Source organism: Odontesthes bonariensis, chromosome 6 (assembly GCF_027942865.1).
Source record: "Odontesthes bonariensis isolate fOdoBon6 chromosome 6, fOdoBon6.hap1, whole genome shotgun sequence".
Lineage (NCBI taxonomy): Eukaryota > Metazoa > Chordata > Actinopteri > Atheriniformes > Atherinopsidae > Odontesthes > Odontesthes bonariensis.
This window is the reverse complement of record NC_134511.1, coordinates 25,726,486-25,744,897: the sequence shown is the minus strand read 5'-3', so window position 1 is coordinate 25,744,897 and position 18,412 is coordinate 25,726,486. Positions and strand designations below refer to the sequence as shown.

The window sequence follows — 18,412 nt, the reverse complement described above, 5'->3', positions numbered from 1 at the left end:
GCAGCAGGACAGAACATTTGGTCAAAAGTATAATCGTATTCCACCAATGTTAAGAGCAAAGTCTGAGCCATGCATTTTACATTAGACCTTTATGTAGTGCACTGCACCACTGTGTAATCTAACATTTTTTTTTTTTACTTGTTACTTGGCCCTTCTCTAAGCTTGCTACTCTAACCACCTTTCTCATTAAGGAACAGTCAAAACTATGCCTCAGTAAAGCAGTGCATCAAAAAACAGCTGCTATGGGATTCACGGGACAAGCATCAATCTGTGAGGTTTTTGTCGGCGTGTTCTGCTATATATAGATATCTGATCATTTACATCTGGAAGTATTTTCAGATCCATTCATTGGTGGGGCAATTTCTTTGATTATTTGCAATTCTGGGATAGTACACAATGGTCAATTATGGGATAGCATCAACCATCAAATGCTATATTTCAGAAGGTCATTTAGGCTAAAATATGAACATGGACATATGTCACTGTGGAAGAATATAAGTGCAGACATCCATCCATTCTTCTCATTCTCTATCTGCTTCGTCCTTTTTCAGGGTTATGAAGGGCTGCAGCATTTCCCAGTTGAGACAGAGAAACCCAGAAAAGTCCGTATTTCACAGGGCTACCACAGAGACAGGCAACCACGTATGCTTAACCCTCATGTCTAATCATACACTATTTAACCTAACAGTTATGCATTTGAACTGTTAGAGGAAACAACAGCATCTGGAGAAAACGCACTTATCGTTGAACAAAGTCGAGACAGTTCAGCCCTGATGTGCAGTTCTGTGCAGCATTAACACTGCTATCTAACATAACTGTAAATACAACACAACTGAAGAATTGCAAAGGCCACACGATGATGCTCTTTCCCAAATAACAGCTATTTTTCAAAAGATAAAACTAATAAACCTAAGTAGATATCTTCTCACACACAAATATGTTTTAGTCTTGAGCTAAAGAACATGGACCACTTTAGAGAAATTCAGTTCAATCAGTTAAAAAAAACCCCACTGGATGTAAAACTCTTACCTTTATTCTGGAAACCCTACTTCTAACCTCTCCAGGTGTTGCTCTCCGTATTTAAAGACCACCAGCGCTTGTCTCAGGTTGATAAGAACCCTCCCAATAACGCAGCCTGCTCTATTCACAGCATTACACAATATGCTTGGAAATGACCTTGTGTTTGTTAGAACTAATCTTGTGGTGGCCTAATGGAATTTCATGTGGCCTGATGTATGGTATTTATCAGAAGTAAGAAAGGAAAATACATTCAAAAAATGTGTTTGATAAGAATATACAAATTCCATGCAATAAAGGAATATGGCAGCGGCACACAGTTTTGAGAAACACGAGCCAGATGTGACAGGAAGACAGTAAGAGCAGAGACAGGAAATGTGAATGAGACGACCAACAGTGAGCAATGGACAGACCCTCACACTGTTAGCGCACCAACGCCTATCTTATTCTTTCATTTCTCCAAGAGAAGTGGTTGGTTGGGATTACGGTGCTTTTACTGATTAATCTCTTATCTCAAAACACAACCTGCTCTGGATTAGGTTTCCAGAATAAGTTGCCACGGTGATACAGTCGGGTAAAAAGTCAACCAACGTTGTAATATCGAATATCCCGAAGTGAACCTGATGTTACCTCGCTAAACCACTAATCCTGCTTTGTAGGACAGGCTGTCTGCATTCTAGCAGAAGTGCAGGTGTTCTGGAGAACTGCGTGTGGCACAGTTACAGTTACTGATTTCTGAGGTAGTTCATTCAAGCGTACTACAAGTATACTTATTTTATACTAAAACTGAGGCAGTATACTTGAAGTTTACTATTTTATATACTCAAGAATAGTATAGTGAAGTATACTTGGCTTATACTGAAAAGTATAAAGAAAAGTCTAAGACCAAGTACATAAATACTAAGACTTACATTCATACTTTAATACTAAAGCATATAGCTACTTCTACTTTAGTATACTTTTTACTTCTTTCTGCCACAAAGTAGGAATACTTAGTTTATCTTGATCCAAGTACAGAATGAGGTCAAGTCGTTGACTCAGCAAAGAAGCAAAGGTATACTGCCACAGTTTCAGTATCAAATAAGTATACTACTTTTTTCTAAGGGATGAGAAGGACAGGTCTCAAGACTTAAGGTGGGAGTAGGAGAGATGTTCATTCCAATCATCTCTCTTTTTTTTCCAACTTAATTGCACTGTAAGTATTTCGCATTACTGGCGTTTTTCCCTTCTTTTCAGTGTGACCCAACAAAAACCATTTCATTTGGTGATCCATGAGCCCAGCCACTTGATACTGGCAGCATTGGGAGCAAAATAAATTCCCGTTGACCTGTGAGGGGCTTGTTTTTGTTTGTTTATTGGAAGTGAAGTGTTAGCATTTTTAATTGCTAGGCCTAAACTATTCAGCTTGCAATATTCCCCCCTGAGAGAAATAGCTTTGTTGTGGACCCCTTGGGAAATTAGTTCTTGAAATTCAAAAAGTCCTCTGAGTCTACAGGGTAATGTTGAAACCATGACACAAAAGCACTCAATTTTACCGAAGCAACCTAAAATGAATGAAAATATGTTATTTTTTTCATCATTCACCAGAGAGTGAAGCTGTTAGGTATACAGATGGACAGCCAACACAGAGCCACACACATTGAAATGTGGAATATTCATCCTGAAAGTGAGTGTCGTGTCTGACACTTAGAGGTTCAAAAGGACATCAGGTTCAGATCGTCCAGACAGGAGATGAATAAGGGTAAACATAAACATCTGGAGAAACACCCCTTAACTCTCCATGCTTAACTCCCTCAGTTAAGCAATGTCCAGGACAGCCAAACCTGTGATATATAGATACACATATATCTTTTAGCCTGACTAGCGAGCCCACCCAGGGTCACCACATGGGGAAAGGTTTACCCTACATAAGGGGAGAAGCACCCTCAGTGGGGAGAGATGACACAGACTTTGGGGCTTCGAGGATCTCTCCAGATTTGATGCATCATTCTGTAATTCTGAGACGGACCTGGTGGCCATTAAAACCCTTCTGTGTTGGACCATGTCTGTGCCAGCAGAGTTCTTCCTGTACCATCTACACATCGGCCGTTTGAAGGCGACCATCCCTCATACACCACAAAAGTTTATGTATTTGTCTGTCATTTTAGGTCATATATATTTTATTTTATCTGGGAAATTTTTCAGAACACTGACGTTGATTCTTTCAAATCAAATCTATTGTTTTTGCTTCTGCTTTTCAAAGAACGCCTCAGCAGTGACTCTTTCCCTGGGAGAGGTTGCCATGACACTGCTAAACGAGACGGGCATATTCGGTACTCTTTGCTCTATAATAATTCAACATGTGCATGTGTTGACACACATTGATGGAATTATCACATCATTTTTGTTGTTACGGTTTTGGTAGATGTTGTTAGTGAGCTGTACCACCGCTGTGGAGGAGGAAGAAACAGAAGAAAACGTAACCATGACATTGCATCACTGGATTCTGAGAAAACCTCCACCACATTGTGCCATTTCTAACTGAATTGATCATCGTACTTGTAAATTGATCCGAACAAACTCTGTTTTTAACTTAAGTGGATGGTCGTTTTCCCAGATGATAATTTGCCTCTAAAATCCAGATTTCATTGTGCAGAATAAGCAGTTGGTGAGTTTGAAATTCCGCCTCCCGAACAGCAGGTGGCGGTAATGCGCCTTTAACCTGGAGGATAACCGCTGTAGAAGTTGTGCTGCCTGCGGCTTAATCATCTGAAACAAGTCCCCAGGAGTGGGCTTCTGTTTTACCCGCACGGGTCTACCTGGCTGTTGATCAGGGGTTTCATATTTGACGTCCCATGGAATTTATAGGCTGAAACAAAGTTATTCATGGCTGTGCAGCCAGAGCACCATCTCGGGTTGCGTGTTGCTCAGTAATCGGTCTGAAGTCATACTGGCAGCTTGTTCAGGGGCACCTGTGGGACCGTATAAAGCGACACGGCAGGATGTGTGAGCGAACGCTTCAATATTTCCTAAAGCAGAGACGGATAGACCGGATGGACGCAGCTGAGGTGTGCTGGTCCCACGCTGTGAACAGCAGGAGCAGACTTACTGAGGCCCTCACAGGTTGGTTCATGCCTGCACCTTCTCATTTCCACCGCACCTTCTCATTTCCACCACACACCTTCTCATTTCCACCACACCTTCTCATTTCCACCACACACAAATCAAATCAAATCAAATCAAATTTATTTATATAGCACATTTCATGTACAAACAGTTCAAAGTGCTTTACATAAAATAAAAGCATTGCAGCAGGGAGTGCAAGAAGCATTAAAAATACATAAAAGAATATAAAAAGAAACAAATAAAATCATTTAAATGAATTTAAGAACAGGCAACAGTCTAGATAAGTTAAAAGATATTTCATGCATAGACACATGAGAACAGAAATGTCTTTAACCTGGATTTAAAAATGTCTACATTTGCTGAAAGTTTAATCTCCACTGGCAGTTTGTTCCACTTGTTAGCAGCATAACAGCTAAATGCTGCTTCTCCATGTTTAGTCTGGACTCTGGACTGAACCAGCTGACCTGAGTCCTTGGATCTAAGAGCTCTGCTGGGTTTATATTCTCTGAACATATCACAGATGTATTTTGGGCCTAAACCGTTCTGGGATTTGTAAACCATCAGCAGGCTTTTAAAATCTATTCTGTGACTGACTGGAAGCCAGTGTAAAGATATTAAAACTGGTGTGATGTGTTCAGATCTCTTAGTCCGGGTTAAAACTCTAGCAGCAGCGTTCTGGATGAGCTGCAGATGTTTAATGCTCTTTTTGGGAAGTCCAGTTAAAAGAGCATTACAGTAATCGAGTCTACTGGAGATGAATGCATGGATGAGTTTCTCCTGGTCTTTTTGGGAGAGGAAACCTTTAATTCTGTTGATGTTTCTGAGGTGGTAAAAAGCTGCCTTGGTGACAGCTTTGATGTGGCTGCTGAAAGTCAGATCTGAGTCTATCAACACTCCGAGGTTACGAACCTGGTCAGTGATTGTAAGGTTCCGAGTCTCAAGATATTTACCAACGCTGACCCTCTTCTCTTTGCTACCAAACAGAATGATCTCAGTTTTGTCTTCATTTAATTGTAGAAAATTCTCTCTCATCCAGGTGTTTACTTCCTCCAGACACTGACACAGTACGTCTGCTGGGCTGCAGTCGTCCGGTGACAGAGACACATAAAGTTGTGTATCGTCTGCATAACTGTGATAATTGATGTTAAAGTTCTGCAATATCTGACCCAAAGGGAGCATATACAAGTTAAACAGAAGAGGTCCAAGAATTGACCCCTGGGGGACTCCACAAGTCATGGCCACTCGCTCAGATTCATAGCTGCCAATTGTAACAAAATAACTCCGGCCTTCTAAGTAGGACCTGAACCAGTTAAGGACCGCTCCAGAAAGTCCAACCCAGTTTTCCAGCCTGTGCAACAGGATTCTGTGATCTACAGTATCAAACGCAGCGCTGAGGTCCAACAGGACCAGGACTGAAACATTACCAGAATCAGTATTCAACCTGATGTCGTTTAACACTTTGACCAGAGCTGTTTCAGTGCTGTGATGACGTCTGAAGCCTGATTGAAAGTTATCAAGACTTCCACTTTCATTCAGAAAGTCGTTGAGCTGGTTAAATACAACTTTCTCAATAATCTTAGATATAAAAGAGAGATTAGAGACAGGTCTGTAGTTGTTCATCATAGAGGCGTCTAGAGTTCTCTTCTTTAGGAGTGGCTTAATGGCAGCTGTCTTTAGTGACTTGGGAAAAATGCCTGATGCCAGTGAGCTGTTAACTATTTGTAGGAGATCACTTTCTACTGAGGTAAAAACAGTTTTTAAAAAGTCGGATGGTATTATGTCCAGAGAACAAGTTGTTGATTTCAGATGCCGAACTGTTTCCACTAGGATTTTTAAATTAACAATATTAAATTGTGACATAACGTCAGAGTTATTTCTAGGTTTTAGACACAGATTAGTTTTCTTGTTTTTCTGTGTTGCGTGAATGTTTTGTCTAATTGTTTTGATTTTTTGGCTAAAAAAGTTGGCAAATTCGTTGCATTTCTCAGTGGAAAGGAGGTCTGGGTTTGACTGTTTAGGAGGATTTGTGAGTTTTTCAACCATAGCAAACAGAGTTTGAGAATTGTTGACATTCTTATTAATCATTTCAGATAAATGCAGCTGTCTGGCCTTGCACAGCTCATTGTTATAACTACGCAGGCTTTGTTTGTACAGCTCATAGTAAATCTGAAGCTTTGTTTTCCTCCATTTACGTTCAGCTTTCCTGCATTCTCTTTTCAGGTTTTTGACCGTAGTGGTGTTTCTCCATGGTGTTTTCTGTTTGATCAAGGTGCTCTTGATTCTTATCGGTGCAACAGCTTCCATTACATTAAAAATTTTCAAGTTAAAATGATCCAGCATTCCTTCAACCGACTCTGCACTCATTGTTGGTAACATAGCTATGGCCTCCCTAAACTGAGCACTTGTTTTCTCATTGATGTGCCTCTTCTTAACTGAGAAGCTGGTTGTTTGAACATTCTGAGTAATATGTAAATCAAATAAAATACAAAAATGGTCAGACAAGGCCAAATCAGTAACAACAACAGAAGAAATATCAACACCTTTAGAAATGACCAGGTCCAGAATGTGACCTCGAAGGTGAGTTGGTTCTGTTACATGTTGCCACAAACCAAACATGTCCAGCACAGAAGAAAATTCTTTGGCATTACCATCCGTCATATTATCTATGTGAATGTTAAAATCCCCGGTCAAGATGAAATGGTTAAAATCAGTTGAAATAACAGACAATAATTCAGAAAAATCATCAATAAAACTTGCACAGTATCCTGGAGATCTGTAAATGATTAAGAACAGGATTTTAGGAACACCCTTTAAAATAAAACTCAGATATTCAAAAGAAGTGAAATCACCAAATGAGATCTCTTTACACTGGAATGTATCTTTAAATAAAGCAGCTTCACCCCCACCTTTCCTACCATTTCGGCATTTATCCATAAAACTAAAGTTTGGGGGAGCTGCTTCATTAAGAACAGTAGCGCTTGTGCTCTCTGTTAACCATGTTTCTGTCAGAAAAAGAAAATCTAAATTATGTGAAATTATGAAGTCATTAACTAACAGTGACTTATTGGACAGAGATCTAATATTAAGTAAGGCTAGCTTTGTGGAGTTTACACTGGTCTCTGTTGTATTCTGAGTTGTACGTGGTACCGTTAACAAATTAGATAGATTCACCCTGGAAGTTGACTGTTTTCGATTCCTTCTTTTACTAACTAAAACAGGAAGCCTATTGGGTCCCAGCTTGTTCTCAGAACAGCTGTCAGAAGTCGGACTTCTATAGCAGGGACCCTGAACACATCATGGCATGGTATCTTTGTTTTGAACAGTACTATCTTTGTTTTGAACTCTGGATGTTGTGCTGCTCCTTGAACACCCTGCACATCCCCTTGTGTCCTGCTCTGCCAGGACAGAATGTTTGTAATACTGTAATGTTTTAAATACTTGAACGCAGTTTTTCTAGAGAAGATAATTGTTTTGTATATGGGATTATTCTCCATCGACTCTTTTGGGCTTTCACATGCGCGAGCCTACAACCAGCCGGTGAGTGACATGCTGTTTATAAAGTTGTTTTGTAACGTCCCCATGCCAGTAATGTGAGAACCATGCATATGGTTTTGATGGTAAGGCTTGTGACTTTATTGTCGGATGGGTTATAAAGTGGTGTGACGTTTCTGCAGTGTGCAAGTTGTTGTTTTACGTGGAAGGGTTAGCGCTTGCCCCTTAGCCACCACGTATTAGCCTCGCATGACATGCTGTGCGGACAGAGCGATCTTCACACAGGGAGCGCAGATACGCACCTCTCTGTGTCATACTATCATTATTTGACAACCTCTAGCAATGGAAACACGCTTCAAATGCCCCGGAGTTCCCCTTTAAACCTGATTTCATTCTTCAAATGCTCGTCACACCAGCGGGATTTGCTTTGTGCATTTTCACAGCAGAATTGTTCCACAAACGCTCCACATTCCATGTTTGATTCATAGGCTACTTTATTCAGTTTTCAATGAAAAGGGGGTAAAAATGGGTACACCTTTGCCAGAAATACATATAAACACATATAAACAGGGGCGGACTGGGGAGAAAAAGTGGCCTCAAAAACCATCGGCTAAATAACTCGTTATTTCGAGAAAACCATAAAAAAAAGGTTGTACGTACCACTTCCGCTCTGGGCTTCCGTACATAGCCAAGTTGAAAGAAAAACTTCAAATAATCCGGTCATAGCTCCACATTCATCATCACTACGTTCTCATACAGGAGCCCACAGAGCCTCGTTTTGCAGCTGATTTACATGGTTGAATTATGAGATGATGATGACTTTTAAAATGCCCCTCTTTCCCTTTAGAAAGCAACAGAGGATTAAAGTTGATGAGTGGAGAGGTGTATTTGGTCTATTTTAAATTTGACGGACTCGAGCTGATGGTGCAAAACTGGCAGGCACGCGCTGGTGTGATGTGAAGCCACGTCTTTCTGGTCAGAACAAATAAACAAAGACGAGCGATTTGGGGATAAGAAGGTCGTCTTCTTGTGCGTCTTTGTGGGAGGAGTGATCCTGTCAGAGTGGGGACAGCACAGGTGTATTAATAAAGCCTGTAGTCCACTTAAAGAAGGGGCCACCTTTACCTCTTACGGCCCAATGGAAGACTTCATCTTCAGTTCTACTTTCCACATCCACAAGTGTGTGACAGTTTGCTTGGCTCTAGGTTAACTAAATGTAGTCATTGCATGCACACAAGCTTCTTTGTAGATGTGTGCAGAGACTGTGCCCACTACACTACAAGTGCACCAACTCTTCCTGCACTGGAGAACTGAAATGAATGAACAGTTAAAGCTATGGTTGGTAATCCTGTTCAGAAACACATTTTGTAATACTGGGTGAAATGGTCCGTCTATCCTGAGAGAAATCTATACAAGATGTATTTCGAAAAAGGGACGAAAATAATCAGACCTCTGTGGCAGCTGCATGACTGAGAAAAAGCTGACCAATCCGAGATCAGCGGGGTGCTGATCTCGGATTGGGGCGCTACAAAAAACCAATCAGATGCCTCTGCTTTCTGCCTACGCCCCCCTCTGTCGGCTCCCTCCTCCGCGCGAGGGGGTAATGTCGGCAGAGTCCCAGCGTCAGATGCGCGTTCAAGTTTGTGGGGGCGTGGCTTTGGATGAAGCACTGACGGAATGGGGAGGGGGGGTTGGAGCTTAGAGGAGGGGCCACTTTCGAATCTTGCTAGCTCTCTAGGATTACCTACCATAGCTTTAAAGGGAGAAAAAAAGAACACCATCCACCAAAAAATGGACGTATGGGGAAAAAAATTAAGGCCTTAAAGGGATAGCTCGCCTCTTCTGACATGAAGCTGTATGACATCCCATATTAGCAATATCATTTCTGAACATTTTCTTACCCCCTGCTGCGTCCTGTGAGCCGAGTTCCAGCCTCGTTTTGGTGTTGACGAAGGTAGTCCGGCTAGTTGGCTGGGGCCACAAAAATAAAGCGTTTTGCTTCTCAAAACAATATGTGTTCAAAAGAGTAATACATTTGCATCACAAAATCGTTCTCCAGGAAAAAGTCAGACCTCCCAATCGCTTGGCGGTATTTCTCTCTACCTTCGTATCACTGCATGCTGTGTAAACTGTGCAGACCGAAGAGCAGACTGAGCAGTCCCCTGCTTCCAAGCAGCAAACACCGTAACAGGTGCGGCTGTCGGCAGGTGGCTGCAGGAACTGAGCAATCAGTTATGTTAAAATATCTTTTGAGAAAAAGGTCTATTGTTACAGCCATACTCTACTTAAACCTGGGATTGTTCTTATTCTCTTCTATCAATGATGAATAATAAGCAGTTCTAGCTTTACGAAGGGCTTTCTTATACATTGTTAAACTATCTTTCCAGACTAATTGAAACTCTTCTAAATTAGAGGAACGCCACTGTCTCTCCAGCTTTCTTGCAGTCTGCTTTAAAGCACGCAGCTGTGAATTATACCAAGGAGCCAACCTCTTCTGACTGATTACCTTCCTTTTCAGAGGGGCAACATTGTCCAGTGCTGTACGCATTGAAACTATAGTGCTGTCAACAAGAGAGTCAAGTGTTGCTGGAGTAAAGTTTAGGTAGCCGTCCTCTGTCATATCTGCACATGGCAGTGAAGAAAAGGATGATGGAATTAAAGGGATAGTTCGCCTCTTCTGACATGAAGCTGTATGACTTCCCATATTAGCAATATCATTAATGCACATTTTCTTACCCCCTGCTGCGTCCTGTGAGCCGAGTTCCGGCCTCGTTTTGGTGTTGATGAAGGTAGTCAGACTAGTTGGCTGGGGCCACAAAAATAAAGCGTCTTGCTTCTCAAAACAATATGCGTTCATAAGAGTAATACATTTGCATCACAAAATCGTTCTCCAGGAAAAGTCAGACCTCACATCGCTTGGCCCTATTTTCTCTCCCTTCGTATCACTGCCTGCTGCCGACAGCTGCACCTGTTACGGTGTTTGCTGCTCGGAAGCAGGGGACTGCTCGGTCTGCTTTTCGGTCTGCACGGTCTACACAGCCTGGATGTATAAGAACATTTATTCAAATTTGCATGAACCTCAACAGGTTTATCAGAGCTATAGGCCATCTAAGCAGCCTATAGCTGCTAAAGCCTATAACACTTGAGCTTTTTTTAGCTTTTCAATTCCTCCTTCTCCTCCTCCAACACTCTGCTCCTCATTCTCTGTTACAGCAACATGGAAAAAAAACAAAACAAAAAACACTCTTACTCTCTGCATGCATTCCAGCTTGTATAACCTTTTCAGTCTTTAAAGATATCACACGGAAGTTTTCCTGTTTCAATTTCCTCATGCCTACGGTAGTTTAGTAAATAGGCTATAATGGGCAGAATAAGATATTGTCTTGCGTTTTTCATCTGACATGGAACCAGACGCTGTTTAAGCCTAAACGCAAACGTTGTGTATTTGGCGTAAGAAATGACAGAAGGCCTATAGGTAGGCATGGGCGTCGACACAACAGAGAAAACAAATCTCTCACCTCCCCCCCCCACTTCATGCTCAGTTCTCCTTGTTGCTTCTGACTCTGTAAGAATTTCCTTATGTCCATGACCACGATTGGTGACCCGGCCCTGTGGGGTCCGAATTAGAGACTGAAAGAAGACTGCCATTGCTGAGGTGGAGTGGAACACTCCATTTCAACCTATGTTGGTTTGTTGGAGCCAACCTGTCTCCCATCAGAAGCAGCTGCTCTACTCTGGTCTTTGCTGCACTAAAAGCTGAGAACATTAACCAGGGCAATAGTTAATGGACTGTGCTTGTATAGCGCTTTTCTAGTCGCGCTGACCACTCCAAGCGCTTTAACACTACATGCTGCATTAACCCATCCGCATACACGCTCGTACAGCAGGTCTTTCACAGTGCTTTCTTCTACATTCACACACATTCATTCACTGATGGATTCATCCAAAGGCAACATGGGCTTCAGTGTCTTGCCCAAGTACACTTTGACATGTGGCCCAGTTAAGCCAGAAGTCCAATCACCGACCTTCTGATTGGTAAGGTTTATTTCCTCCGGCAGGAGCCAGCTGCCCCCCCACTAGCATCAGACAGTAATTAGGTATTTACTACTTTCCACATTTGACCCACAGGCACATGGAATCGCACTTACTCTTCATCTCAGTATTTACCAGATTTAAATTTTCTAAGAGGAGAGCTCCCTAAAAAGACTCAAAGATTGGTGGAACTGACAGCTGGAGGGGTGTCCGTCCACCTCCTTGTCACGGCCGAGGTGCCCTTGAGCAAGGCACCGTACCCCGATGCTCCCCGGGCGCTGTGATTGGCTGCCCAGTGCTCCAGTGTGTGACATCTGTCTCTGAGTGTGTGACCCTGCATGAGCACGAGTGTGTCAACAGGTGCCAACCTGGATGGGTTAAAAGCCGAGGAGATTTCCCTGTGTATGCATGACCAATAAATCTGATCTCTTAATCTGAACCTTAGAGATACATACGTCAGCTTGGCTCCAGAAAGTCTGGGAGAACTTTCAAGAAACCATTTGTTGAAAAACAGAACCTGAAGACAGGCGTGTTGGTTTTCACCTACTTATGGGTATAGAACGCGACTGGCCTCTTTGTCTTCCGTCTTTGGCATACAAGCTGTATGACCCTTTTACACAGTTTGGCCTCATTGATTCCAGCCTCCTTTGTTTGCCTCCTGGTACTGAGGATATCAAAATATCTGCCCAGAGAAACTCTACTAACAACTGCCCAAATAAAAAATAAAAAAATTATTCTGAACCATCCACCAAAGTCTGTCTCTGAACACATTTGAGTCAAGCTATAAGTGCGCAATAGTACAATAGTCATCAAATCTTAATTGAACTACTATTAGGACTAAATAAAAAGTTTGTTCCAACTTGTGTAACACACGGGCTACAATTGAAATTTGGTTTGGTTCACAGAAACTGATGGATCATAGAATCCAGAACACATTTATGGTGTGATCATGTTTGTCGGGTCAATGAAAAATGAGGCGATGAAAAACTATTTCAGTATAAAGCAAGTACCAAAACTTATAAATGAGACCCTGAGTTTTTTTTATTTTTTTCTATCCTCAGGTCCCTCCCATATGATTGAAGCTGACATAATCATGTCCAAAGAGCCAATCATGGCACATCCTCCTGACACAGATAGCGACGTCACTCTGAAGGAGTGGCTGGAGGCAGTGAAGGAGCACAACAAGGGAATAAAACTAGACTTTAAGAGGTGGGAGCCAGCCTTTATTCCTCCTGAGACTGTGGTTGTGTGTAATGCTGTGTTCTGGTTTTCATGCAGCCTGGAGGCAGTGTCCCAATCCCTAGCTCTGCTGGGAGAGTTGCTGGCTGAGCAAAGCTGCCCAGTGTGGATCAATGCAGATATCCTGTGTGGTCCGGGGGGTCAGGCCACACCTCTGGATTCTCAGGCTTTCCTCTCTGCTGTAACGGCTCTGCCCACTCACACCGTGCTGTCACTTGGCTGGACAACAGGATGGACGGCTGCAATAGATAACCCAGGTGAAGATGGGTGGAGATTAAATTCAATTGAATCATATCTGATAATCCCCCAAGGGATTATTATTTAAAATATGCTGTTGTAATAGATGGATACCAAAGTAAAAAAAAAAATCAGTTGACAAACATTTAGAGCTGAAGTGTAGGTGAAGTCGTTATCTTTGGACGCTTTAGGGAGAAACTATCTAGCTATATAGTTACTCTGGATGGTATTTCCTTGGCTTCTGGTTCTACAGTGAGGAACCTTGGAGTTATTTTTTACCAGAATTTATCATTTGACTCGCTTATAAAACAGGTTTATCTTTCACCTTGGTAATATTGTTCAAATCAGGAACATCTTGTCTCAGAGTGATGCAGAAAAACTGCTCCATGCATTTGTTACTTCAAGATTGGACTACTGTAATTCTTTATTATTGGGCTGTCCTACATATTCTCTGAAAAGCCTTCAGCTGATCCAAAATGCTGCAGCCAGAGTTCTGATGAGAACTAACAGGAGAGATCATATTTCTCCAGTTTTAGCTTCTCTTCATTGGCTCCCTGTTAAATTCAGAATAGAATTTAAGATTCTTCTCCTCACATATAAAGCTCTTAATGACCGAGCTCCATCATATCTTAAAGATCTCATTGTAAGATTACCCATTCACCATCAACAAAGTATATTGAGGACAGAGGTATCTTTGTCAAAACTTTTCCCAAGACAGCAGACCCTGTGGAGCAGATGCATTTCCAGGAAAGCAAGGTTTTCAGGCACAACCAATACAACTGCTATCACAGAGAAGCTCCAGGCCCACAGAATGCAGTCCAATAACCCCCCCCCCCCTCCCACAAATCTGATGGAACTGTCTCCTGGTTTTGTTATGTAAGAGTTCCTGTGTTTTATACGTCAGTATGTCATCTTACAGAATTACATTGGCCAACTTGTGTGTTTTGATTTAGTTCATATTTACATGTAAAAGTGTTGGGAATCACTCAGCAGGACAGACGGATGCAAAGAGGAATAAGCCTGATTCAGATTTTTATTTCATTGCTGTTTTCCCCTCTACTGTCACCTCGTGCACACTCAGGATGGGGGACTGAACTGAAGAGATCATTTAATACAATCCTTTGGTTTCCTTTGCTAGGCAACTTTTTATTTATCATCATCATTAGATTTGAATTAAGCTAATTTTGGATTTGGGAACTGGATTGAATTGTACTGTATCTTTTAAGTGCCATTGAGATCATCTTTATTGGGAATTGGTACGATGTAAATAAAATGTAACTGTCATGAACTGTTTGTCTAACAAATTGTGAGAATTGATAGCTATACAAAGGAAATGGTTTTATCTAACATCCTGTTATCAGACTTTATAACCTGGTATCGTGTTGCTTAAATGACTTCTGCCTGATTTCTAATCTAAATTCATTATTAACTTATTATTGCAGGAATATATAGATCTCTCTTGGGTCTGCTTGTACAACTTCTGCTTTCACCTCCATTTTGAAACTTGAAACAATATCTTCATCCATGAAGGAATGAAAGATTTGACTTTGTTGTGCAATCAAACATTGTTTAGTAAGGCATGTGAATGCTCTTTAAAGGGACTACCCATTAACTTCAGTAGAAAATATTTGGAGATGCACATGAGTGGCGCAATAAAGTAAAGGAAGTACGAAAAGTATTTTTTTTCAAGATTTTGGACAGTGGAGTTTTCTGGAACCGCTGATTAAGACACCAGGCCTCAACCCCCATGATAGTTGAAGACATTTATGAATGTCTTATGTTTACATCTTGTGTTTCTACAGGTTACTCCTGGGATATGGTGCGTACCATGGAGGAGAAGTGTAGAAGTCTTACACATCCAGTCACTTTTCCAGTCCGTGCTGCCCTGCTGGCCCAGTCCTTCTCCCAACTTTCATGGCTGCTGCAGCAGTCAGACAGGTAAGCTGAATATCAGCTCATTGAGCCTGTCAGTCCCGTCAGCATTGTTTCATTTCTGTTCAGTACCACTGGGCGCCTACACACCAGGACTGTGGCATGTATGGATTTTCTTTTCAGCTCCCATGCTTACAGATTAGAGCATTCACTCTGGCTGCAGCCATGAGCCATCTAGAACTGCAGCGTGGTACCTATTTTTCACACGAGGTAAGCACCAGAAAGTGGTTCTCAACTTAAATACACAGTGAAAACATTTGTTGGTCATCATATTGACCTGATATATCAGCAATAATCCACCTTTCACCTTAGTTTGAGTGTGTAAATGCAGCTGATGAACAGTAATAAGTGATTTTTAAGTGATTTCGGCAACTGAATGTGACTGATCTTGAGTCACAGCTGGGCTACTTTCATGCCTTCACTTTTTGAGTTATATTAACCATGAATTGCACAAAAATCTTGCGAACAGATGCAGTTACTGAGCCACGGAGCTCACCCATAACTGAGCCACAGAGTTCTCAGTTTGTTTTCTGCTTGGCGGGCAGGTTTTTTTTTGTGGGATTTAATTTATGTCGAGAGAGCCACCGTCGACTGAGTGGATGGCTTCTTGATCTCCTGCTGGAGAGACCGGACTCAGAAAAGGATGGCGAGCCAGAGCCGTACTTCCCTTCTTCACCTGTGGTGTGGTAGGACACTCGAGAAACGCAGACTAAAGGGCCCCAACGAAATAAAAAGAACTGAGCTCAGTAAAAAAGACTATACACTACAACAAAGCACACACATGTTGTTTCCCTTTCTTTTTCTTGTTTTATTCACTTTATTCATTTTCTTATTCAATTGGTACTATTGCCTTGTTGTCATACTGTTCCTCTGATGACCGACAATATATTCTTGAAACCTAAATTTTTTGTGAGTGTGGTTGATGTTGCTGTTCCACCCTGGGCTCCACGAGCGACTCTAGAACTCTGATAACTGGTCCAACCTGTAAGAAACTGAAATCTCGGCCTACCACTATTACGAGTGACCTCATCAGCCAAAGAGGGGTTACACTCACCAAATCAAAGATCAGTCATATTCCTGCCAATTGTCTGAGAAGTAAATGTCCCATGCATGAAGCCGGGAGGCGACCCAGCCTTTCCAAGTGTCTGTAATCTGTATTTATGGCTATTCCTATAGAAATGCTGAATTAAAAAAAGATGGTGCTGTGCTGCAGTCGTGCTGTGCCAAAACAAATGAAACGCAGGTGACTTTCTTGGTGTGAAGCTGGCCTTCCATGTGAAACAAAAATGCTCAAATTTGTGCGTCGGCTCAACAGCACTTGAATCCATCCAGTTTCTATTTATTTGTATCTCACATGTGGGTGTGGTGAGCCGTCTTTGTGAAGGTTGTCAATCCTGCATTATTTCAGCACTGTTAAGTCGAAGTGCGAGTAATCTCAAATTCCTCTTGCAAACTCCTGCCTCTGTGGCCATGATGTTGTCATGTTTTAATTTTTTTTTGCAGTGATCCCTGTCAGCTGCCAGTTTGCTCCGGTCTAATTAACCTCTTATATTTTTGTACCTTCACTAGTGAAAATATGGTTGCCACAAAATAGTACGGGAGAGGTGGGGGGTTCAGCTGAGGTTTCTAAACTAGGTATACGTTTGTGCTCAGGTGTTTATTAATTAAATTGATGTTTTCTCATGTCGTTCACAGGTACACTCTCACAGTATGGACTGGCCAAAATGATGACTTTGCACTTCAGGATTTGCTGCCCTACAGAGAAAAGTTTGACATGAGCAGGATCTATTATGACCTACCAAACACTCTCAGAACCGAGCTCAGTATGACGTCACATGACCATAACTGAAATGTCTGAATGTTGTTTCACAGAAGACTGACGTGCTTGAGAAAGAGCACACCTTTCAAACAGATGTTTATACTGCTACAGTGCTTCCTAATGTAGTCATTGTACTGTACAATAAATCTTAATTATCTGACAATGAATCCTACCTGTGTGATTTTTGTGTTACTAACGGATTACTTTTGTCCACGAGGAAATGTTAGGTTTTTGTGATTGGGTAGTAAAGAGCCCTTTGGGCTATTGTATATTTGAGGACACGAGATGTAACTTTATTTATTAAAATAAACAATTTCATATAATGATAAATATACCACTATTTAATACTGCTGTATATAACAGTAAATCATAAGATAGCATGCCTTTGATCATATTTACATATCCACAAATGCCTTTGTGTTGCAGGATGATTTGGAATTTACAGGAAAGGTTCACAAAAAGCTTTAGCATTGACAAAAAGAAACTCTTTGTTTTGAGACATGTAGAGGGAAAGCTAAACATCCGTCTCCCTGCCGATGCTCTCCAGCTCAGGGGTCGACAGCCCCGCATGCGGCTTTCCTCCTTATGCTGCGGCTTGGATTAAAAAGTATCCAATTGAATGGAATTTTATGTTTTTCTTTATTATATTATTAAGAGTTCAAAATGTGTTCATTACATAAATAAAATGGCATTTTCTCTGTAGCACTTCATGGATTTCGTAAGCAACACACTATAGTTTAGTAGTGTTTTCTTCTGTGGAAACCGGGTCCAAATGGCTCTTTGGAGCAGTGGAGGTCGGCAACCTTTAACACTGAGTCCAGCGGCGGCGTGCTTTACACCACTGCATCCGACGCTTTGCATTGCACTTGGTGATGTATGGCTGGGATGCAGTTGCCATGGAAACCCATTCCATGAAGCTCTCTACGCACTGTTCTTCAGCTAATCTGAAGGCCACATGAAGGTTGGAGGTCTGTAGCGATTGACTCTGCAGAAAGTTGGAGACCTCTGCGCACTATGAGCCTCAGCATCCGCTGACCCCGCTCTGTCATTTTACCTGGCCGTTGCTGTCGTTCCCAGGCGCTTCCACTTTGTTATAACACAGCTGACTGGAATATTTAGAGAGGAAATTTCACAACTGGACTTTTTGCACAGGTGACATCCTATCATGGTACCATGCTGGAATTCACTAAGCTCCTGAGAGTGAGCCATTCTTTCACAAATGTTTGTAGAAGCAGTCTGCATGCAGAGGTGCTTGAATTTATACACCTGCGGCCATGGAAGTGATTGGAACACCTGAATGTGATTATTTGGATGGTTGAGTGAATACTTTTGGCAATACAGTGTAAGTCCTCCCTCCTTTGCAACCCTAAGCAGGAAACAGGTTAAATGGGTGTAGAAGATGGATGGATTGGTGGAAGACTTGCAAAGCATCAGTTTTTATTGATATTTTACATATTGTCCCAGCTTTCTGTGGAAACAAGACCGTATGCAACCATGAAATTACAAATTTTCACCAGAATATGTTCTTTCACTGACATG

The 18,412-nt window shown here is 41.7% G+C and overlaps 1 protein-coding gene across 3 annotated transcripts; it reads left to right on the top strand.

Annotated features, from left to right (window-relative positions):
* The first annotated feature begins 3,726 nt into the window (after window positions 1–3,726).
* Window positions 3,727–17,040, top strand: fam151b (family with sequence similarity 151 member B). Of its 3 annotated transcripts, XR_012769932.1 has the most exons (7): window positions 3,727–4,119; window positions 12,708–12,855; window positions 12,925–13,142; window positions 14,925–15,060; window positions 15,178–15,264; window positions 15,600–16,297; window positions 16,750–16,835. XR_012769932.1 is itself a non-coding variant. In XM_075468140.1 (6 exons), the coding sequence occupies exons 1-5, from the start codon at window positions 3,999–4,001 to the stop codon at window positions 15,221–15,223; spliced, it is 669 nt and encodes a 222-aa protein (XP_075324255.1). In that variant the 5' UTR covers window positions 3,727–3,998; the 3' UTR covers window positions 15,224–15,264; window positions 16,750–16,837. The 3 variants fall into 3 exon arrangements, 2 of the variants coding, with proteins under 2 accessions (XP_075324255.1, XP_075324254.1); XM_075468140.1 differs by lacking the exon at window positions 15,600–16,297 and having other exon boundaries at window positions 16,750–16,837; XM_075468139.1 differs by lacking the exons at window positions 15,178–15,264; window positions 15,600–16,297 and having other exon boundaries at window positions 16,750–17,040.
* Window positions 17,041–18,412: the final 1,372 nt, after the last annotated feature.